This window comes from Macaca nemestrina, chromosome 7 (genome assembly GCF_043159975.1).
Source record: "Macaca nemestrina isolate mMacNem1 chromosome 7, mMacNem.hap1, whole genome shotgun sequence".
Taxonomy (NCBI): Eukaryota; Metazoa; Chordata; class Mammalia; order Primates; family Cercopithecidae; genus Macaca; species Macaca nemestrina.
In genome coordinates, this window is record NC_092131.1 from 43011633 (window position 1) to 43036593 (window position 24961).

At 44.5% G+C, this 24961-nt stretch overlaps 1 protein-coding gene across 2 annotated transcripts in view; it reads right to left on the reverse strand.

The window, feature by feature from the left end:
* LOC105473706 (farnesyltransferase, CAAX box, subunit beta) overlaps window positions 1-24961 on the reverse strand; it is a 77162-nt gene that overhangs the window by 11342 nt on the left and 40859 nt on the right. For both annotated transcript variants that reach the window (XM_011727659.2, XM_011727660.3), the window contains exons 5-9: window positions 23376-23522; window positions 23194-23277; window positions 17845-17931; window positions 9680-9809; window positions 6515-6647 (exon numbers count right to left, since the gene is read on the reverse strand). In XM_011727659.2, coding sequence (XP_011725961.1) covers window positions 6515-6647; window positions 9680-9809; window positions 17845-17931; window positions 23194-23277; window positions 23376-23522 — 581 coding nt within the window. The remainder of the gene's footprint in view (window positions 1-6514; window positions 6648-9679; window positions 9810-17844; window positions 17932-23193; window positions 23278-23375; window positions 23523-24961) is intronic.

A 24961-nucleotide genomic window follows, 5' to 3' on the forward strand; every position in this document is an offset into this window, starting at 1 on the left:
CACTCTGTCGTCTTTTACTTATTTCCAAGGTTGTTTCCAGTTCCTTGCCATTATGAGGAATGCTGTGCTAAATCTTTGTCAATATTATCTATGCTTAGGATTATTTTCTTCAAATAGACTGACCACAGTGGAATTATTCGGTTAAAGGGAATAAACATTTTTAAGGCTTTTAATAGATACTGATAAACTGCTTTAAGAATTTATAGACTACTCTCAGCACAATCCCTGTGGAGTAGCCCTGCTCTGCAGGAGCAGTCAAAAATAAATATATAAATAAACTAAAAATAAAAACAAAGACTTTATGTAGCTGCCAGGAAAATTTAAAATTTTGCTCTACCACCTCCAGCATTAGCACCTTTTTGTTGTTGTTGTTGAGACCACCCAGGCTGGAGTGCAGTGGTGTGATCTCAGCTCACTGCAACCTCTGCCTCCCAGGTTCAAGTGATTCTCCTGTCTCAGTCTCCTGAGTACCTGGGATTACAGGCACAAGCCACCACGCCGGCTAGTTTTTGTATTTTTAGTAGAGACAGGGTTTCACCATGTTGTCAAGCTGGTCTTGAACTCTTAAAGTGATCTGCCCAACTCAGCCTCCCAAAGTGCTAGAATTAGAGGTGTGAGCCACCATGCCTGGCCAGCTTTAGTTACTTTTTAAAAGTAATCAGCAATTAAAATGGTAAAAAGAAATAGTACCTGATAATTTATTTTGATTTGCATGCCTCTGATGACTAATTAGGGTGAAATTTTTCCATAACTTGTGTTTAATATTTGCATTTCCTTATGATGCTGTCTGTTTGGCCTATATCTTGAGATCCAATAGTCAATTTTATTAACCTAGCTTTTTCTTATATTCGCCCCTTGTCTACATCATATGCTGCATCTATTTTCTCCTTTTTGCTCCTCTGTTTTGGTTATGTGAGTTTAAAACTTTTTAAAATTAATTTTAAAATTTAATTAATATAAAACATATATATGTTTTATACTATTGATTTTTCCTTTGTGATTTCCTTTTTAAGAAAATATTTAATGTGTATGGGGATTTTTGGGGGGATGAGTAATGAAAATGTTCTAGAATTGTCATGATGGTTCGTAACTGAGTAGGTAAGTTGTATGGTATGGGAATTATATCTCAACAAAGCTGTTATTTGAAAAAGCATATTTATTAAACTTTAGGAAACTGCATTACATATCTGTACAAAATGTACATATATTTCATATCCTATAACAAATAAAAGACTATTTTTATAAGACAAATGATAACCTGTGGCTAAAATTAGAATCTGAAAAGAAAACGCTATGTTTATCATATAAAAAATTATAGACTGTTTCAGTGACTTCCTATATTATTGAAGCTTAGAAGCTCAAAGTTCAAAAATTCTACAAGGAGCTTCCAGAAATCCTGAATTTGGACACCAGCACACATAATCACAACAAGATGAAAGCAGATATGATTATAGGGTGATAACTGCACACTGGAATCGGCCTTTTAAATCCTTTCTCCCTCTTCCTGAAATTATAGGTCCCCATTCTCATCTCATTTTGCATTTCAAAGGTTCTTTTCATCCAAAAAAATAAAAAGTCTTTCCTCACCATAACTGACAGGTGCAGCCATCTGTAGCTCAATTTCACAGGTGGGCAAGAAAATTCCAGGGTATGTCCCAAATAACATACAAGAAGCCAGTAACTACCAAGCCAGACAGAAACTCACAGGCCTGCTGCTTTCTTACTGTTCCACAAAACAAAAAACCAAATAACTCACTGATTTAGTCAGCACTTGAGATTTCTTAAGCCTTTTTTTTCTTTTCTTTTCTTTTTTTTTTGAGATGGAGTCCCGCCCTGTCACCCAGGCTGGAGTGCAATGGCATGATCTCGGCTTACTGCAACCTCCGCCTCTGGGGTTAAAAGTGATTCTCCGGCCTCAGTCTCCTGAGGAACTGGGATTACAGGTGCGTGCCACCAGACCTGGCTAATTTTTTGTATCTTTAGTAGAGACAGGGTTTCATCATGTTGGCCAGGCTGGTCTTGAACTCCTGACCTCATGATCCACCCGCCTCGGCCTCCCAAAATGCTGCGATTACAGGTTTCTTTTGCTTTTTGAGACCCAAGTCTTGCTGTGTCGCCCAGGCTGGAGTTGCAGTGGCACTCTCTGCCTGCAACCTCTGCCTCCTAGACTCAAGTGATCCTTCTACCTCAGCCTCCTGAGTAGCTAGGACTACAGGCACATGCCACTATGTCTGGTTAACTGTTTTTAATTTTTTGTAGAGACAAGCTCTCACTATATTGCCCAGGCTGGTCTTGAACTCCTGAGCTCAAGAGGTCCGCCTGCCTTGGCCTCCCAAAGTGCTGGGATTATAGTCATGAACCACCGTGCCCAGCGTTTTAAGCTATTAATAATAATTCCTTCTTCTACTCAAATACCGTCATTTACACATAGAAGGTAGTCATTGGCATGGAGCCACTGATGGTCACTTGCTGGGTTAGGGCATGGCCTAGACCCATGTGCTGCACTAGAGCATTCTTTTTGCTTTTTAGTTAGCAATATGATCAATGCCTTTTAAAAAATGTATTTGTACATTTACCAAAATAAAATTAGTAATGCACATCTTTTTTTTTTTTTTAAAGGGCACAGTATAATATAGAAGTATAATATAAATCTATTTATATTATACTTAAAATATAAAAGGGCACAGTATAATATAAAATCTAAAAAGTTGGCCGGGTATGGTGGCTCATTCCTGTAATCTCAGCACTTTGTGTGGCCGAGGAAGGTGGATCACTTGAGGCCAGGAGTTTGAGACCAGCCAGGCCAACAGAGTCATACCCTGCCTCTACTAAAAATAGAAAACATTAGCTAGGTGTGGTGGCACACACCTGTAATCCCAGCTACTCAGGAGGCTGAGGCACAAAAATCGATTGAACCCAGGAGGCAGAGGTTGCAGTGAGCCGAGATCACACCATGGCACTCCAGCCTCACCAACAGAGTCAGACTCTGTCTCAAAAAAAAAAAAAAAAAAATCTAAAAAGTCTCCCTCCTTCTGTCTTCTGCCTCCTTCTCTTCTCCCAAAGGTACCCATTGTTAAAGGGGTTTGGTGGGGGTTCCAGGAAAAGCTGTGTACATCTCAGGCTGTGTGCCCAGGGACTGCTCCAGGCCCTGCCCCTTACACTTGATGATGTATCTTGGAGAGCTTTCTATATCAGCCCATGGGATGCAGCTACTGTTTGGAGAGATTTTTATTATGTAACCCTTAACCTTTTGATGGGCACTTAGGCTGCTATTACAACTCCACTTCAATATACATCCTTGGCTAATATCTCTGCAGGTAAATTCCTGACAGTGCACTTGCTGTGTTCAAAGGGTAAGTGCCCTTATAATTTAAACGGATGTCTCCAAACTGCCCTCCAAAAAATGATTTACCTATTTACATCCCCACTAACAGTATCAAATTACCTGTTTTCTCACACTCTCCCCAACATAGGGTATCAAGTTTCTTAATCTCTGCCAATCCGATAATAAAAACAAAGAGTGCCAGTCTTTTAATTAGCATTTCTTTAACTACAAGTGAGCTAAACAACTTTTCGTTGGATTAATGGCCACCTACTGTGGTTATGAGCAGGGGCAGGGTTCAGATGCCAGCTAGTCTGGATTCACACAACCACATACTAACCCTTGTGAGTGCCAATCAAGTATTATAAAGCAGTCACTTAGCCTCACTGTACTCTGTTTCCTCATCTGTGAATAATGCTACCTATTTCATAGGGTTGTTTGGAGAATTAAATGAGAAAATATATGTGAAATGCTCAGTACAGCCCCTGGCATACAGTGAGGACTTGCAAAGACTCCGCTACCAGTAGTAGCAGTAGTTGTAGGAGAAAAAGTAAGAAGGACAGCGCTTTCTCTGGCACCTCTCTCTTCAGATCCTTTGCCTGTTTTTCAGTTGGGTTGTCTATCCATTTCTTACTGGTTTGTATGATTTTTTTTTTTTCAAATTAAAGAAATTAGCCATTCATCACTTGTCATAAATATTTTTCCCACCTTGCTGCTTGTTTTGTTTGTAGAATTTCCCTGTTTTTGCAAAATAACTTTTGTTATCTTTCTTTATGCAAGAAATACGTATTAACTATAGAAAGATTAGAAAATACAAACAGAGGAAACAAACATCACCTGTAATTTCACATCCTAGATACTTTCTATGAATTTTTTTGAGTCAACTCTTCACCAAAAATGGGATTCCACACATATTGCTTTGATATGATCACAATATATTGTGACTATCTTTCTACACTGCAGCCCCTTTTGATTCCCTAAGTCAGTATTTTGCCCTCCTCTCAACACACTTCCCTTCTTTACAGACTCCTGTTTGTTCCAAGTTCAAGAGATGCCCTGTGTCCGAGAAGAACCTCAGACAACACAGGCCTTCTCCCAGCCAATGAAAAAAGCTGGAAGCACCAAGATTCATAGGCATCCTTTTCCACTGACAAAGCCTTGAATGCTACCAAGCCCTCTAGAACGTGTGCTACAATAAACAATTAACCAGCAGTCCCCCTGGAAGACTTTGACAGGTGGTGCTCCTGTTATAGCTTGCTCCAGATTTCCCTGGGATTGCAGAATTACTGCGTCTTACAAATGCCAGGGACGGGTTTGTAAAAGACTGACAGTTTTACCAGGGGCTTGACCTCACCAGTTCCAAATAAAGAGATCACCATGACCCCAAGTTTTTTTCTACCTTAGAAATGTCAGGTTGGGTGCGGGGGCTCACGCCCGTAATCCCAGCACTTTGGGAAGCCGAGGCGAGTGGATCACCTGAGGTCAGGAGTTTGAGACCAGCCTAACCAACATGGAGAAACCACGTCTCTACTAAACATACAAAATTAGCTGGGCATGGTGGTGCAGGCCTGTAATCCCAGCTATTTGGGAGGCTGAGGCAGGAGAATCGCTTGAACCCAGGAGGTGGAGGTTGCAGTGAGCCATTGCACCTTGTTCACCTAGGCAACAAAAGCGAAACTCCATCTCAAAAAAATAAAAATAAAATAAAAAATGTTTGACTTGGGGAATTCCTGACTTCCCTATTGGTGATCAAGGCAGACACTGTGTAGGCTCCAGAGTCAGTGCACTTGCTGACAGTGCACTTGCCGTGTTCAAAGGGTAAGTGCCTTATATGCCTTAATACTGACACCTAAAGCCCAGTGGGCCCAGGCCGGGAAAATGGGACAGAGGCTCTGCTTACTTTAATTCAGTGTCAGAAATGGTCACAACTCAACAACTCAAAGGAAATTAAGAAACTAAATAATGAGGCTCAGGGCTGGACGTGGTGGTTCATGTCTGTAGTCCCAGCACTTTGGGAGGTGGAAGTGGGTGGATCACCTGAGGTCAGGAGTTCAAGACCAGCCTGACCAACATGGTGAAACCCTGTCTCTACTAAAAATATAAAACTTAGCCAGGTGTGGTGGCGCATGCCTGCAGTCCCAGCTACTCAGGAGGCTGAGGCAGGAGAATTGCTTGAACCTTGGAGGTGGAGGTTGCAGTGAGCCAATATTGTGCCACCGTACTTCAGCCTGGGAGACAGAGCAAGACTCCGTCTCAGCGGGGGGGAAAAAGGGTGGGGTGGGGGCGGGCCTCCGAAACAGGAGAAAAAAGTGTGGGGAGGGGCAGAAAGGAATCTCATCTTTCACATTTGAGCAGTTACATTATCCAGCTAAGTCCAAAGAACAGCTTCTCTCTGGACCCAGGGATCTCACTCCAAAAACAGATGAGCAGCCAGCAGGGCCCCATGACTTCCCCTCTCCCCACAGGTTTACTCAGAGACACCTGCTCCCACATCAAGTACACCAGAAAGATGGTGCAGGAATTAGCAGGCAGACTGAGGTTTCAAGAGGTAAAGAGAGAATGTTCCCAGAGTTTTTGCTCGCTACTTCGGTTTTGCATTCCCATTTGAGACCCCACAGAAATGAATGTGGATTTCTCTACGCCAATGGTGCAGGTGGAACAAACTCCCATTTAGGCTTGTTCAATGAATGTAAAATAAAACATTTCTCATGGTGACAACTCCGCAGCCAGTCAGACACAGCGTGTCTTTTCTCCATGGGTTCTGGTTCTCTACCCCTTTACGCAGTTGCCTTTCCTGCTGCTGTTGCAACAGTGACTGTTGCAACACTGGGTTTTCAGCTCTGCCCTGCACCCAGAGGAGGTGGCAGTCACCACAGAGCCCAGGACAGGAGTGGGCTGCTCCTTCCAGATAATGCAGAAGCAGCACCCACTTCCTCCCCGCTCCCCGTAGCAATTTCAAGGGAGCTCATTCTGTCAGCCAATTTGAAGAAGCAAGGAATGACACTAAACCAATGAAACTAAATCTTACTCTGCATTCGCATGCCCCACGGCATGAGGTTCCACACTGGGCACTCAAAATCCAGGACAGACAGAGCTCATTTCAACCCCTCTAAAAAAGCACACTGGGCTTCCAGACTTTGTGAGTAGTGGAGGGAAATCATCCAGCCTCAGCAAACAGCTCCCCAGGCTCACCTTGGGCGTGCAGTGCACGGTGGAGCAGGGGCAGGAGCCCTGCCTGCCAGAAGGAGTAGCAGCCATCCACCAGCTTGTTGCAGCGGCCCTGAAATCCTCCTTCAAATCGCATCTGCCGGCTTGTCACCCATTGCTGAGGAGACACAGATGGGAAAGGCAGTTGTAGGCTAAGAGAGACAAAATCCAGCCCGACAGGATCTCCAGGAGTCAATCTGTGGGATGGAGGGTTTCCCATCTTGTGGCTTCTCGGCACTCCAGTTTTGGTGCTCTGGTTTTCTTTCTTCCCTCCCCACACTGCCGCAGACACACAGTGAAGCATTTAAGCCAACGCTGTGGAGGCATCCAGCACTGATCTCTGCTCAATGCCTAGCAGACAACTACCTTTTCCTGGGTTCCAAAGCAGGGCCAGTGCTGAGAGGATAAAGAGGCCAAGCTGGTTTGTAAGGAGACCTTCAAAGTCTCTTAATAAACATGGCTTAAGTTGGAAATTGAAGGCAAGACTAACAGTAGCTCATTTCTCATTACTTCCCTGCTCAGGGGAGTTTATGAAAAGCAGATAAATGGAATTTGGTACTATATTTCATCAGATGATCTCAAACTGCTCCTGACTTTTACTTGGCACCTGGGGAAATTTACCCAAGGTCTCTTAGCAAGTCACTAGCAGGCCTGAAAGCAGAAGCCATTCATTCTAATTACCAAATGACAATTCTGCCCAGCCTGTGGCTGATATAAGAAAATCTTTTACTTTGAAGCTGTAAAATAGGTCTTGATGTCGCTCAGTGGTCACACACGATACCACCATTCCTTGCTTATCTACAAGTTTTCTAAACACACTCTACTACAAAGATCAAGATAGTCATGGGTTTGGTCCCTTGAAATGAGCAGAACCAACTGGCTGAGCAGATATGACATTTCCATTTCCCTCCCTAGACCACCTAGGCCATTCCAGCCACAGACTCACAGAGCTGCCTCACTCAACTGAAAGGGTACAGGGGAGGGTACTTCCTGTTTCTAGAGCCTTACTAGGTCAAGTTCCTGAAAGAAGCCACTGGGACCCTTGATGGAAGTGGGGGCCAGCCCTCCCCTAAAAGCTGTAGTTTAGATTATATCCCTCTTCAAGGCAACACCTGCCCATAGAGAGTCACAGTCACAAATTCTTAAAAGAGACAGAAAACACTGCACTGCAGGTTCAGGCTGGTCTTAAATGAACCAGGGCTTCCAGCATGTAATGGAAGTGGGCTAAGCATTACTCAGGCAGAGACAAAGCAGGTGCTGCAGTGGGAGTCCGTTCCTCATTTCTACTTACCGTAGGGCTTAAGTGTTTTTAAGCAGACTAATTTATTTTTTCCAGTGCCTAAGCCCATGGATTTGTTCTGTTTCCTTGGGCTACAGGAATTCATACTTCAGATATGTGTCCTACTTCTCCCAAAGCAAATGGAAGGGAGTAGTTTGGGTTAGAGCATGGGTCCCTAACCCCCAGGCCACGCCAGGCTGCACAGCAGGACATGAGTGGTGGGTGAGCCAGCGAAAGCTTCATCTGTATTTACAGCTGCTCCTCACTGCTCACATTACTGCCTGAGCACCACTTCCTGACAGATCAGCAGCAGCATTAGATTCTCATAGAAGCACAAACCCTACTGTGAACTGTGCGTGCCAGGCTTCTAGACTGCACGCTCTATATGAGAGTCTAATGCCTAATGATCTGTCACTGTCTCCCATCACCCCCAAATGGGACTGTCTAGTTGAAGGAAAACAAGCTCAGGGCTCCCACTGATTCTACATTATTGTGAGTTGTATAATTATTTCATTATATATTACAATGTAATAATAATAGAAATAAAGTACACAATAAATGTAATGTACTTGAATCATCCTGAAACCATTACCCCCGCCCCACCCCCCACCCCACGTCCATGGAAAAATTATCTCCCACAAAACTGGTCCCTTGTGCCAAAAAGATTATTACTCTGTGTTAGAGGGACACTAACATTTATTAAGTACCTACTATGTGCCAGGCCATTTATAAATGTTCTCTCCTTTAACCTTAAAAAAATAAGGATAGTTATCCCTACCTTATAAAAGAAAAAATATCAAGCTAGAAGAGATTAGACAATTTGCCCAAGGACCCATGTCTCAAATGTAGTAGGGACAGGGTTCAAATCTGGAACGCTGCCATTATAACTGAGGCACTCCCTGATCACATTCCTTATTTCTGCCTGGGAGATGGGACTTTGTTGTTTCATCCCTTATTGGTGCTCAGATTTTAAAACATCTGAGAAACTCAAGTTCAGCACACAAAGTTGGCTGTTTCGGCATGAGCCTTCAAGCCTTCAGGAATCTTTAAAAAGACTATGCCGGGGGAGGCTTTCTGAAGGTGGAGGCAAGATGCTGCTGGTTACATCTCTACAGGGTACGACAGAAACTCTCCAGGAAGCTCACGATGGGCCGTACAACGGAAGGCTGGCATCTGAACTCAGGCAGAGGAGGTGCATGTCAGTTGCAGCTGGTTTGCTTTGAGGTCATGGTCAGGGGGCACATGCTCCTCAAATGACATGACGGGGAATGCCTTCTCCTTGGTGGCCGTGGAGGTGTGTGTGTTTGTGCACCCACTGATCATTTAACTACAATCTAGTGACTCCCTGAAGCTGACTGCTTTCTGAGTTTCTTCTGAATACTGGCCAGGAGCTTGGGGTCCAGACATAAATGTTGGGCTGCCTTCTCAATGCAATTAGCCAGCTCTGCCTAAACAACTCATTTAAATGTAGGTACTAAATGTTTACACAGTGCAGCAGGTAATAAAAGTTTGGTTTCAAAATGCTGCAAAACTCTTCTTGTAACTTTTCCTCTTAGGAGGTTCTTTCTATAACACACGATAACCTCTAATTCTACATAACTGAAGTATAAGGAAGGTACTCTGCTCACACCAGATGTCTGCGGGACACAGTCTATGTAGTCTACACACTATGTGAAAAGCTCTAAGCAGGAAGACAGAAAGGCAGAAGGGGGAGCCAAGACAGAGCAGCTGCTCACTCCTTCCTCTGTGTTGGAACAGAGCTGACTGTTACCCCTTCCCATAGCCAAACTTTCCCGAAGCCTGCATGTCTGAGTACAATCACCTCACCATGACCTGGGGTCTGAGAGGAGGCTGGTTCAAAAGATACTTACTAATAAGCTCTTCAAGTTCAAGGAACGTTCCCTCTTGAGGATTACCAGCGCGGCCAAGCCACAGAAGGTATAGCCACCGTGGGCTTCCATCCCTGGTACCCCGCCAATGCCACCTTCCCAGTTCTGACACCTAAGAAGAGATTGAGAAAAGCAGATTGAGTGGCCACTGAGTGGACGTACACAAGTCCAGGACCATCCTAGGTGGCAGAGAAAAAGTTCACTCAGATTAAGGTGTGAGCCATCACAACTATGAATGAAAAGATGCCAACTAATTAACTTTTGGAAATGTCTTTTCAAAAAAAAAGAAGCTAGGCCTGGTGGTGCCCGTGTGTAATCCTAGCTGCTCAGGAGACTAAGGCAAGAAGATCACTTGAGGTCAGGAGTTCAAGGCTCCAGTGAGCTATGATCACTCCATTGTGCTCCAGCCTGGGTGAAAGAGCGAGACTAGGTCTCTAAAAAAATAAGTACAATAAAAACTGTAAAATGTTAAAAACCCAGACACTTAGAAACAGCCTACTTGTGTAAGAAACATAATAATTCAAATTATTACTCTTTGGGAAAAAGTTATAAAATCATATATATACACACACACACACACACACACACACACACACACACATACATATAGTGATAACCATCAAGTTGAAACAAAATTGAAAAGTGATTGTTGATTCTAGTGACCTTCTATTTTTGCAACAGGGTCTTAACTGTGTTACCTAGGTTGACTGCATATCATGGCTCACTGTAGCCTCAACCTCGTGGACTCAGGCAATCCTCCCACCTCAGCCTCCTGAGTAGCTGGGACTATGGGCACGCCCCACCATACCCGGCCAATTTTTTGTATTTTTTGTAGAGTTGGGGCTTTGCCATGTTACCCAGGCTGGTCTTAAATTTCTGGCCTCGAGGAATCCTCCCACCTCAGCATCCCAAAGTGCTGGAATGACAGGCATGGGCCACCGCACTTGGCCTCTGGTGATCTTTGAGTACAGGTCTACTGGTAATATTTTTCCTTTTTGTTTTTCTCTTTGTTCAAAAAGTTTTTATAATGAACCTTTATACTCTTCAAAAATAAACGTTATTTTAAAAAATTATAATTAGGTCAGGTGGCAATGGCTTCTTAACAGCCTGCAGAACCATGAGCCAAATAAACCTCTTTTCTTCCTAAGTTACCCAGCCTTGGGTATTCCTTTATAGTGGCACAAAATGGACTAACACAAGGACAAGAAATAACTGACTTAGTAGAATAGAGAAACCTTCCCTACCCAAATGGTAGGGATGGGAGAGGGGCAACAAGAAGCAAGGTGATGTGCTCCAATAAAAGGCTCCAGGATTAGAGATACAGGGAATCTCCACAAAGTGGAATGCGTTTGAACTAGGTTTGTTGGTTGCAAACTTATCTAAGAATCAGACCTTTAAGTCCCCTACTCAAATCCAGCAGAAGATGGGAAGTTTCAGAGGTTTAATCAAAAGGATCTGAGTTCCAGAATATCCAACAAGCTAAGAGGAGGAGGGAACACTGCACCCAACAGGATTACGTGAGAATCAGCAATCTGAACACAATAACCCCAGCCCCATTCCCTTGTGTATTTCACACAAGGCTGCCAGTTTCCTACTCCAAGCAGGATTTAGAAGATTCCTCTCCAAGGGAACTGATAAGCCCAAGGGAAAAACCCTACAGATACTGCTTTGAGAATTCCCCAATGAATGGCTTGATCCTGCCCACCCTCGCAGAGCTTTCCCGCGGCTTTTCAGTGCTGGACCCTTAAAAATGAACAGACAGCTATAGAGTACCAGACATTTGACTGCAGTCTCTACTATGAAAGAGAAGGAGACCAAAACAAACAAAAATAAACTAGAGGATATAAGGCACGGAGCAAAAGAAAACTTTTTAAAGTTGTATCTTTAGATAAAATATTATATGAAGTAAGACTACTGAGAGGACAAAATATCCCCAGAAAACAAGAGAGTATATAAAAAAGTAGTTAGGAAGTAAAAATAGTCAGGGAGGAAAACTAAAAATAGGATTACAAAAATAAAAACAAGAGGATTAGACGATAAATACTAAGAGAATCTCTTAAAGTGTAAGAAGGAGGATTAAGATTTGGAAACCATGCAATGAAGTATTTTTATTTTTATTTATTTATTTTTGAGACAGAGTCTCGCTCTGTTGCCGAGGCTGGAGTGCAGTGGCACAATCTTGGCTCACTGCAACCTCCGCCTCCTGGGTTCAAGTGATTCTCCTGCCTCAGCCTCCTGAGTAGCTGGGATTACAGGTGCACACTACCACGCCTGGCTAATTTCTGTATTTTTAGCAGAGACAGGGTTTCACCATGTTGGTCAGGCTGGTCTCAAACTCCTGGCCTCGTATTCTGCCTGCCTTGGCCTCCCAAAGTGCTGGGATTACAGGTGTGAGCTACTGCACCCGGAAGTATTTTTATTCTTTTTTATTTATTGATTTTGAGATGGAGTCTCACACTGTCACCTGGGCTGGAGTGCAATTGTGCGATCTTGGCTCACTGCAACCTCTGCCTCCTGGGTTCAAGCAATTCTCCTGCCTCAGCCTCGCGAGTAGCTGGGATTACAGGCACCCGTCACCATGCCCGGCTAATTTTTTGTACATTTTGTAGAGGCTGGGTTTCACTATGTTGGTCATGCTGGCCTCGAACTCCTGACCACGTGATCCGCCTGCCTTGGCCCCCCAAAGTGTTGTGATTACAGGCCTGAGTCACCGCACCCAGCCTCAAAGTATTTTTAAAAGTCAGACAATCAAATGTACTAATGGGATGTCATATTTTAAAAAAGAGGCTGGCCAGGTACAGTGGCTCATGCCTGTAATCCCAGCACTTTGGAAGACCAAGGCAGGAGGATCATTTGAGGTCAGGAGTTTGAGACTAACCTGATCAACATGGTGAAACCCTGTCTCTACTAAAAATACAAAAAAATCAGCTGGGTGTGGTGACACACACCTACAATCCCAGTTACTTGGGTGGCTGAGGCAGAAGAATCGCTTGAACCTGGGAGAAAGAGGTTGCAGTGAGCCGGAGTGCACCACTGCACTCCAGCCTGGGTAACAGAGCAAGGCACCGTCTCAATAAATAAGTAAATAAATAAATAAATATATAAGAGGCTGGGCACGGTGGCTCACACCTGTAATCCCAGCACTTGGGGAAGCTACAGCAGGAGGATTACTTCAGCCCATGAGTTTGAGACCAACCTGGGCAACGTGGTGAGGTTTTGTCTCTACAGAAATTTTAAAACTTAGCTGGTGGTAGATGCCTGTAGTCACAGCTACTGAGGAGGCTGAGGATGATCACTTGAGCCTGGAAAGTCGAGGCAGCAGTGAGCCATGATCGCGTCACTGCATTCCAACCTGGGAGACACATGAGACCCTGTCTCAAAAAAAAAAAAAAAAAAAAAGGCCTGGCGTGGTGACTCACGCCTGTAATCTCAGCACTTTGGGAGGCCGAGGCAGGTGGATCACTTGAGGTCAGGAGTTCGAGACTGGCCTGGCCAACATGGTAAAACCCTGTCTGTACTAAAAATACAAAAATTAGCTGGGCGTGGTGGTGGGCTTCTGTAATCCCAGCTATTCAGGAGGCTGAGGCAGGAGAATTGCTGGAACCCAGGAGGCAGAGGTTGCAGTGAGCCGAGATCACGCCATTGCACTCCAGCCCGGGTGACAACAGCAAGACTCCGTCTCAAAGGAAAAAAAAAAAAGAACAAACAGAAAACACAAGAGAAGAAATTATCAAAGAAATACTATAATAAAGATTCTTGGTACTAAAGTATATGCACTTCCAAATCGAGTACCAGCACAATGAATAAAAAATAATCCACGTCAAGATTCATCATCAAGTTTCCAAACAAGAATAAAGATTCCAGGCCAGCCGAGGTGGCTCATGTCCGTAATCCCAGTACTTTGGGAGGGTGAGAAGGGCAGATCACTTGAGGTCAGGAGTTTGAGACCAGCCTGGTCAATATGGCAAAACCCCGTCTCTACTAAAAATACGAAAATTAGCTGGGCATGGTGGCAGGCATCTGAGGTTGCAGTGAGCTAAGATTATGCCACTGCACTCCAGCCTGGGTGACAGAGCAAGATTCCATCACACACAAAAAAGAATAAAGATTCCAAGCCTCTAAAGAAGGACAGGGATGGGGATAGAGAAAGAGAGACAGAAGAAAAAAAAAACATACAGAGAATTAAGAATCACAATGGCACTGCCAGGCAGTACAGCACAGTGGAATCCACTTGACTTCTTTGTATTTCAGCTTAATACAAAATTGAAAGGCTGGGTGTGGTGGCTCACACCTGTAATCCCAGCACTTTGGGAGGCTGAGGCAGGTGGATTGCTTGAGCTCAGGGGTTTAAGACCAGCCTGGGCAACATGGAAAAACTCCATCTCTACTAAAAACACAAAAATTAGCCAGGTGTGGTGGCATACACCTGCAGTCCTGGTTACTTGGAAAGCTGAGGCAGGAGGATCACTTGAACCCAGGAGGTCAAGGCTGCAGTGAGCCAAGATCACGCCACTGCACTCCAGCCTGGGTGACAAAGTGAGACCCTGTTTCAAAGAATAAATTAATTAAATTAAATTAATTAAATTCAGTATCCCACCACTTGACATATAAGGAAACTATGACACAAAACAGTGGAATAACTTGTACAAGCACAAAGCTAATCAGAAACGGCACACCTGTAATTCCAGCACTTTGGGGGGCTGAGGCAGGAAGACTGCTTGAAACCAGGAGTTCAAGACCAGCCTGGGCAACACAGACTCTGTCTTTACAAGACATTTTAAAAATTAGCTAGGTGTTGTGGTGCACACCTGTGGTCTCTGCTACTCACGAGGCTGAGGTGGGAAGACTGCTTGAGCCCAGGAGGTCACGGCTGCAGTGAGCCGTGATTGTATCACTGCAATTCAGCCAGGGCAACAAAGCAAGACCCTGTCTTCAAAGAAAAAAAAAAAAAAGCCAGGCGCAGTGGCTCATGCCTGTAATCCTTGAACTTTGGGAGGTCAAGGTGTGTGGATGGCCTGAGCCCAGAAGTTCAGCCCCACCTGGGTAACACAGACTGACCCCATCTCTACAATTTTTTTAAAAAACATTAGCTGGTTATGGTGGCACGTGCCTGTTGTTACAGCTACTTGGGAGGTTGAGATGGGAGGATTGCTTGAGCCCAGGAGGTGGTGGCTGCAGCAAGCTGTGATCACGCCACTATACTCCAGCTTGTGCAACACAGCAAGACTCTGTCTCAAAAAAAGAAGGAAGGAAGGAAGGAAGGAAGGAAGGAAGGAAGGAAGGAAGGAAGGAAGGAAGGAAGGAAGGAAGGAAAGAAAGAAGAGAGAGAGATGAAAGAAAGGAAGAAAGAAGGAAGAGAAGAGGAAAGAAAGGGCAAAACTGGAAGTCAAACACAGGCTGTCTGAGTCCCGTGTCTAGGTCGTGCCTAACCAATCAACCCTCCTGCAAACGACAGCTGTACGCTGAACAAAATACAAAAAAACAGCTTCCTGAGGGCTCAGCTGACTGAAACAAGGCAGGCAAATTTTGGTGGAGTTTGAAACTTGGAACAGAGAACAGCACGAAGTTAGTCCCTCCCTTCCCCCACAACTTTTTCTCTCTGGTTTGCCCTCAGGATGGCAGCCATAGCCCAGGGTGGTGGCAGCAGGCCAGGGGTCAGGGGTCAGGGGCGAGCAGCCAACACTCTAATGGGAAGCCAACCATCCTTCTGGCAGGAAGATGCAGGCTGCCAGAAACTGAGGATGAATCCAGAAACAGGAAAGTCAAAGAAGAAAAATCCCAAATTCTGCATTTAAACTCAGTTCAAGTTTCCGCATACGTGCTGGAGAAACAAAGCAACTTCCAAGCAAGAACTGAGCTCTGAGCTGCTGCAGGAGTGACAGTTTGCAGCTTGAGTCTGACCAAGTTGACTGCCTGCTAAACTGAAAACAGCAACACCCTTCAGGGCAAACCACCAGAATCCACACCGTTCTGTTGTATGACACCTCCACCATCATATCACAATGTCCAGGACACAACACAACATTACGCGGCACAGGAAGACTCACGGAGCTGACATGCCAACTCTAGGACACACAGATGTGGAAATTCCCAGACAAGCAATTTAAAGCAGACATTATAATTACATACTTACCACAGCAAAGTGAAGAAAAATACACTCATAAAGAATAAAAAGATGGGAAATCTCAGCGGAGAAACACAAAATATAAAAGAGAACCAAACACAGGCAGTGCCTACTCTCCAGCTCTCAACTATATATAGCTACCTTACTATTGAGCATGACATAGCCCTCAATGAACTCTGGTTACTATTATCAGCCTTATTCACAATGACATTGGAAGCTAGAAGATAACGAAGCAATGCTTACAAAATTCAGAAAGAATACAGTTTATACCATTTCCAATTTAGAAATCTCTAACCAAATAATTAAGTGTGAGATTAGAACACAGATACATGCAAGATATTAAAATTTATCTCCCAGGTCCCCTTTGCTGGGATCTGTTGGAGTACAATGCTTCATGAAAATAACCAAGAAAAAGGAGGACAGGGACTTCAACAAAGGAGAGAAGTGAAGTGAATTTCATGCTGAAAGGAAGCTTCGGAAAGCCTGCTGTGCAGCAAGCTGAGAGCAATCTGTCCAGACTGAAGCAGGAGGGCAGAGGGCTCCAAGAGGGGTGACTTGAAACGCACGCACGCACAGACAGGTTACCTGAAGGGTTTGACTACGTTTAATTTTTTTATAGCTCTGACAGACAATTTGGGAAAGAATTCATAAGTACATTCATGATATATTCATTAACTCCAGGAAAATGAAACTCATACAAAAAAGGAAATATGATCTCAGCATATCATCTGGTGTCACTGTAAATTATATTTACATGGTAAGACAAGCTACTTTGATAAAAACAAACATTTTTAAACTAAAACAGTATCTGAGCTTGGCTATCATTCCATCACAGTATACATGTGTCTACTATACCTTTTGCTTTTTTTTTTGAGACAGAGTCTTGCTCTGTCACCCAGGCTGGAGTGCAGTGGTACTATCTCGGCTCACTGCAAGATCCACCTCCCGGGTTCACACCATTCTCCTGCCTCAGCCTCCCGAGTAGCTGGAACTACAGGCACCCACCACCTCGCCCAGCTAATTTTTTGTATTTTTAGTAGAGACGGGGTTTCACCATGTTAGCCAGGATGGTCTCCATCTCCTGACCTCATGATCCGCCCGCCTTGGCCTCCCAAAGTGCTGGGATTACCGGCGTGAGCCACCACGCCCGGCATGTTTTTAAATTATGAAATATTTGAAGCATCCAGGAAAGTACAGCAAATAAAATATAGAACATACATGTATCTAATACCTAGCTTAGAATTAGCCATATACCCTTCAGGTCTTTATTGTTGTTAATGATTACAGCTGAAGTCTCCTATGCAGACTTATCTCATTTCCTTTGCTCTCCCCCCAGCAGGAATCACCATGCTAAATTTGGTGTTTATCTTTCGTATGCATGTTTTTATATTATTACCACATGATTCTTCTCAGAAACAATACAGAATTCTCTTGCATGTTTCAAATTTTAAGTAAATGTGCTAATCTGTATGGTTTTTTGTGTTTTTTTCTTTTCATTCTTTCAGCTCAACAGAGAGATTTTTCCATATTGATCCATGTAACTCTAGTTCATTCACTTTGACAGTTATATTATATTCTGATGCAACTATACTACACTTACCATCTCGTGCTTATGAGCACTGAATCTGTGTCCAGCTTTTGGCTCTTATAAACAAGTCCTGTGCTCCTCTCTCCCATTCGTGTGTGCGAGGGTTTCTGTGGGAGTGGAATTACTGGGTCCTAGGCAAGGGCACCTTTGATATATTGTCAAATTGCTCTAAAAACTGGTTAAATCAGTTCAGGCTCTCACTAATATTGTTCACCAAGGTTTGTTTTATCCTTGCCAATCTAAAATATAACATTAAAGAAAGTTTGGAAAAAAGAAGACATTTTAAGTACTTAAAAAAATCATTAGATAACCCTAATGGATCTCCTGTGATTTTGTATTCCCTTCCGAGTCCCTCTGCATTTTCTTTATTTTTCTGAAGTAGCATCATGACCGCCTGCTCTCCAAGAGGCCAGGAGAAACCCTGGTTTCTCTCACCTTGCTATCCACTCAGCAGTGCCCTCAAAGAGGTCTGGAGTGATGATGTTGGTCAGCGAGGCTACGGAGGCGGCACAGTATGCACTTCTGGAAAGACAGAAACAGGAAACACATTAAGCTCTACGGAAGAGCGAATGCGGCTCAGTGAACTCCGCGGGTGGACTGCTCGCCTTGCCTAGTAAGCTGTAATCACCTCCTGTCCTCACTCTTGGCACACGGTCAGTCCTCCTGGGTCTCCAACTGAGAGGTGTGACATTCTATTTGGATAGAGTTGCTCACGGCATGGCTTCAGTGAAAGAACATGACATTCTATTCTCCCTACCTCCACATGGTCCAATCTACATCAGAGGAAATAACAGCCATATCAATTCATGTCAAAAGTGGATTCAGCCCTTCTTTCAAAGACCTATAATGGTTGCCATAAATCTATGGTATCATTCAGGTACTTCTGATATCATTCATTTGGATGTTAGTACTGTTTCAGATCCAGGATTTCTGTTTACAGCCTTGACATGTTAAAGATTAACTATACTTTTACTGCAACAGATAAACTGCAAAACAGGCCACCAAATTGTAATGTACCAAACAAGGATAGGAATAGGTGAGTTCACTCCAATACAGTCCTTAAGCCTCTAGAGGGAGAAAAGAGGCTTGATTTCAAACTTCTCACCAGTACACACACAGACACACGTTAAATGAAAAAGGCGCGTGTCTATATTTTTTGTTTTGCTTTTGTTTTGGTTTTTATTGAGACAGGGCCTCACTCTGTCGCCCAGGTTGCAGTGCAGTGGTATGATCTCAGCTCATTGAAACCTCTGCCTCCTGGGTTCAAGCAATTCTCCTGTATCAGCCTCCCAAGTAGTTGGGATTACAGGCGCATGCTACCATGCATGGCTTACTTTTGTACTTTTAGTGGAGATGGTGTTTCGCCATGTTGGCTAGGCTGGTTTCAAATTCCCGACCTCAAGCAATCCACCTGCCTCGGCCTCCCAAAGTGCTGGGATTTACAGGCGTAAGCCACCGCGCCCGGGCTATTTAAAAAAAAAAAAAAATTATTAGGCTGGGCATGGTGGCTTACGCCTGTAATTCCAGTACCTTGGGAGGCCGAGGCAGGTGGATCACGAGGCCAGGAGTTCAAGACCAACCTGACCAATATTGTGAAACTCCATCTCCACTAAAAATGCAAAAATTAGCTGGACATGGTGGCGCACGCCTGTAGTCCCAGCTACTCGGGAGGCTGACATAGGAGAATCACTTGAACCTGGGAGGTGGGGGTTGCAGTGAGCCAAGATAGTGCCACTGCACTCCAGCCTGGGCGACAAAGCGAGACTCTGTCTCAAAAAAACCCAAAGCAGAGGCGGAGCTTGCAGTAAGCCAAGATCGCGCCACTGCACTCCAGCCTGGACAACAGAACAAGACTCTGTCTTAAAAAAAAAAAAAAAAAAACCCAAAACAAACAAAAAAAATCATTATACTTGATTTGGGATCATTCTTGCTATTCCATCCTCCCAGCCCTAATTCTTCTCGGGGCACATTTTATTTCAGCTTCTCCCTCTGTCATGGAATACACACATAGACTGCCTTTCCTTCCCCTCTATGGCTTTTTCAAATACCCAGCACGGGGAAGACAAAAATCATTGGTTTGAATTCTGCTCAAAAATCCTTTTCCTGGCCAGGTGTGGTAGCTCACGCCTGTAATCCCGGCACTTTGGGAGGCTAAGGCAGGTGGATTATTTGAGGTCAAGAGTTCGACATCAGCCTGGCCAACATGGTGAGACCTCGTCTCTACAAAAAATACAAAAATTAGCTGGGCATGGTGGCACACGCCTGTAATCCCAGCTACTTGGGAGACTGAAGCAGGAGAATCGTTTGAACCCGAGACGGGTTGCAGTGAGCCAAGATCCCACAACTGCACTCCTGCCTGGGCAACAGAAAGAAACTCCATCTCAAAACAAAACAAACAAACAAAAATTGTTTTCCTAAGGGCTCCTAAAAAACATAAAAGAAGGGCCTAGTTTCCATATCTTTTTTTTTTTTTTTTTTAAGATAGGATCTCGCTTTGTTGCCTAGGCTGCAGTGCAGTGGCGCTATCATGGCTTATTGCAACCTCAAACTCCTGGGTTCAACTGATCTTGCCTCACCCTCCTAAGCAGCTGGGGCTACAGATGTATGCCACCACACCTGGCTAAGTTTTTAAAAGTGTTTTGTAGAGACAGGGTCTTGCTATGTTGCCCAGGTTGGTCTTGAACTCCTGGCCTCAAGTGATTCTCTCATCTCAGCCTCTCAAAATGTTGAGATTACAGACATGAGCCACCACGCTCGGCCCTGGTTTCCATCTTACTCCTTATAGACATAACATGAAGCCAAATTTACTGAGGTATTCCAAAGAAGTCTCTGCGGAAGCTGCATGCATTATGATCCGACTAGCATTTTTAGCAGCCAAAGGCACAGTGGAGGTTTAGTTCTACCAGCAGGTATTGGGAGCACACAAGAGTCACAAGTGCCAATGCCAAATGTGATCATCTACCATCAGCTAATTTAGAAGATCTGATCTAATTTCCTTGCAGTCGTGGGCCTCTTAGAGAGGCTCAAATGCATTTGCTCTTGAATCCTATTGTGACTTGTTAGGTAGGAGGCAACCTATAATACAGTTTGCCTCTCACCAGTGAGGTCTAAGACGTGATGACGGCAGACACGAGTTCCAGGTCTCACACTGAGACAGGGAAGAAACATAATACAACCTTTTCATGTATTTCTACCCCTTTCCCTCCATCCAGTCATCACAGCTGTCAAATTTGAATTTGTCCACTAACTTTCCATCCTTGCTGCCATCACCCAAATCCAAGCCTTCTTCGACCTGGATCAGTCTCCCTGCTCTCCCTCCCTCCAGCCCTGAAACCAGAGGACTTTTATTGGAATACTACAATTCATCACTGCAATTAGGAAACATCTAAGAAAATACAAATCAGATCACATCACTAAACTCCAGACTCCATAGGAGATTTCAGGGCCTCTGTGGCCTGTTCCCAGCCTGTCCCTCCAGCTGCACTGCTCCCCTGCCCACCAGGCCATCTACACTTCAACACTGAACTTGTCCTTTCTTGAACAACACATGCTCTCTCACCAAACTTCTGCAAATGCTAGATCCCTGCCTCCACCTTATCCTCACAGAATGCTCCAGATTATATAACCTAGATTAGGAGGTCAGGAATAATGACTCCTGCCTTTCTTAAGAACTGAGAAAAAATGGTGCTTGCTGTGAGTTCACTGAGATTTGATTTTTTACAATACACTGGAGCTATAGACCCTTGAGTAGGCTCATCTCTGAAACTATCAGCAGTGTAACAGAGCAGAAAGCTCATCCAGAGACTGCTGTCTATCCCAGAAGGGCAGCAAGCTAGTCTCCAGATGTCAAACTCTCCCCTGTCACTGCTGCTTCTCTCAAAGTCAAATCCACCCGAACAAGCACTCCTGAGGACTGGCTGATGCTTCTAGGCAAAAGACAATTAAAGAAACGCCAAGTGAAAAATGATGGAATCGGGGTACTAGAAACCAGGCAAACCAAGGAAAACAGATGCAGTCTACAAGCTTTTCTCCATTATTCATATCTTTAATCCTTTATGTAAATAGAAAGCATGGGCATGAACGGCAGAGCATCACCCAAAGTGCAAAGGTCAGGGAAGAATATGGCTCCAGTGCTCGGCAGGGGAACCAATCTGTCTTACTGGAGAAGTTTCCTAGCATTTATCTAGAACATATAAATAAAGAACATGGAGGGGGGAACTGGTGCTAGAATGAATAAGACAGCAAATAATCATAGCTGCAAAAGGTATATGATAAAATACCAAAAGGATCTTGCTATGATTTGTTTGCTTTTGCCTAATAATTTTAGTTATGTTTTTAAAAGCTATGTTTCAAGATTGTGCATATTTTGGGGGAATAGCAACAGAACAGGAATGAAAATGTAGTGAACACAAGGGAAAAAAACTCTTAACATTTTCCTTAAGAAGAATCGACACATACTGATTTACCTCAGTAGTTCTACTGGCTTCACTGGTATATACAGACCCTAATCTAATTTTTTTGATTGGATTAGACAAGTTAGAGACAGAAGAACATCTTGAACTAAAGGCCTTTGCAGCCTGATTACCTGCTATTATCTGTAATGTATTTTATGCTCCAAAATGTTCGTGCTTTTTCCTCCCCTATACTTTCTTTTTTTTTTTTTTTGAGACGGAGTCTCGCTCTGTCACCCAGGCTGGAGTGCAGTGGCCGGATCTCAGCTCACTGCAAGCTCCGCCTCCCGGGTTTACGCCATTCTCCTGCCTCAGCCTCCCGAGTAGCTGGGACTACAGGCGCCCACCACCTCGCCCGGCTAGTTTTTTTTTTTTTTTTTTGTATTTTTTTTTAGTAGAGACGGGGTTTCACCATATTAGCCAGGATGGTCTCGATCTCTGACCTCGTGATCCGCCCGTCTCGGCCTCCCAAAGTGCTGGGATTACAGGCTTGAGCCACCGCGCCCGGCCCTCCCCTATACTTTCAAACCAATGGTTAAGCCAGATGCTTAAGCCAGAGTATTAATCAACTTGTGCAGAAGCAAACCCATTTACACATAGGCAGTAAGACAGCTTTGCTATAGAAACCTCACAAAATGTATTTCTCAACTAAATAATAAGAAAATGGCATAAAATCTCAATGAGCCACTGCCTTAGAGAAAGGGCTTATTCAATGAATTCCCTGTATGCCTCATAAGTAATCTACCAGGTGAGGAAGCAACTTGCTCGGTACATCAGACACTTATGGAGGAAAATAATAATTTCAAGCTAACTGGCATCAATCAGTTAATGTGATTTTATTGCACTGCACTCTCCTGGTCCACGAGGCTCTCTGCACCTCCCAGAAAAACTCTCATGTGCCTCAGGAGGACCTCAGGGGTTAGACATTCTCATGATTTCATCAAACTCACTCAGAAGGTATTTACTGAGGCCCTGCTGGGCTTTCTCCTCCCTTCCTATCTCAGAGAGGTGAAGGAATACATTACACCATACAGTCATTTATATTGTGGTATATCATTTTATACCAAACAAACGTATTTTTAATTTCTAAAACAAAAGCATTTGTTTCTGTCTTATATTTTCACATTTACATAAAATAAGTCAAGTGATCATGACACCTGAGGACATCTGCATCACATCTGAATGATTCTGATGTGTCACTGACATGTCATCCTACGTGTCATTCTGGGACAAAGCGGCAGCTTCCCCATGATGTTCCTTAGGCTTGGCGTCTCTAATGGCAGATGAGCTCTAGAGTCAACCGATGTGGCAGCCTGTGCAAAACCCCACTCACCTCACATCCACCTCACCTCCGACATGCATGAGAAAGGAGCCGTCAGGTTGCTTCAGGGAGTACAAATACTGAAGAAGCTTCTCTCTGAGAAACAGGGAAAGAGGCAAGAGAGGCAACAGTCAGTGCGTGTCAGCAGGTGGGGAACTCCTCTGTGTTTCTGTCACTGCTGGCTTTCGCTGTACCTGTTAATGACGTCATAGGCCTCCTCGGTGCCAATGATGCACAATGCATTGACTGCTGCATACGTGGGTGCAAGGTGTGGATACTGACCGGGGCCTCCTCCAAAGCCACCTTCTGGGCTCTGACACAGCTCCAGGAACTGACACACACTAGGTACACAGCCAAAGGGCAAAAACAAAGTCAGACAGCATTCATGTCAAAACACCAAATTCCCACTAGATTCCATGCTTTTCCAATGATCCCCCCCTCCCTCGAAAGTGGGGGGGAACCTCTCCTCCCACCTGTTGAATATAACCTCTCCCCAAAAGGCTTACTTCTCTCCCTAGCTATCATCATTTCTGTCTGCCCTCCTCTGAGTTTCGTACTTAAGCGCTTGCCTGGTCATGAAGCAGGGAACACAAGGCTGGGAAGAAACTGACTTTCGTGGCTATGGGGTAAAAGTCTCCTGTGCTTCCCACATAAGCCTTTCCCAGACTTTCCACTCAACTCACTGCCCTGGACCTGTGGTACCAGCCGCCTCCTCCTTGCCTTTGGGAGCCTCCCAGCCTTTGAATTTTGCCAAAACATGGTGCTCAACTGCTTCTTTCCACACCAACCATCCTAGCATCACCTCGGCCTATCATGAACACGTAAAGAGAGGTCTTCTCACTCCCACTGCCACCTTAGCCTCTGTGGGCCACTGATTCCTACTCCACCAGTAGGAAGCAAGTTTGTTTTTTTTTCTGCAGTGCAGTGGCGTAATCTCAGCTCATTGCAGCATCCGCCTCCCAGGTTCAAGGGATTCTTTTGCCTCACCCTTCCAAGTAGCTGGGATTACAGGCGTGCACCATCACGCCCAGCCAAGTTTTTGTACTTTCAGTAGAGATGAGGTTTCAACATGTTGGCCAGGTTGGTCTTGAACTACCTGGCCTCAAGTGATCTGCCCGCTGCAGCCTCTGAAAGTGCTGGGATTAAAGGCGTGAGCCACTGCATCCGGCCGAAAAACACATTTTTAATGGAGCCTGCCTCCATGGCTGGGAGAATAGAAGAAAGGCAGGCTGCTCTCATGCTCACCTTAATTGTGGTAAACGTAAGAGGAGCCGCACTGACTCGCCATGAGAATGCCTCCCAGTTTGTGGGTTCTTAGAGAATTCTCCACACTAATTCAAACAGGCTCCCACTCCCTCACTGAGGGGAGCTGTTTTCTGAGGGTTTGCCTCCAAGCCTGGCATCAGGCTGCCCAGAAGTTACAGTCTTGCTTTAGGTGAAATTCAGAGAGCCCAATCATCAGCCCAGGGTCTTCCGAAGTGCACCAGAAAGGGTGCCCCAGGAAAGCCCTGATTATCAAGCTGTTTCTCCACAGCTCAGCAGGGTCACAGCCTTCCTGCCAGGAGAAACCTCCATTTAGAACGAGCAAACTGTCTTTGCAGTGTTCATGGGGCCTTCTTTCCTGGGCGCTTTCACCTCATTATTTCCTTGCTACTGCTGCCAGAAAGACTACATAGCCTACTCTCCAGGAAGACACAAGTTTATGACTGTTTGCCAACATCACATTTAATTACTTTCGATTTCAGACTTTCCATTATCTGGGCAGGGAAAGCAAAAGCAA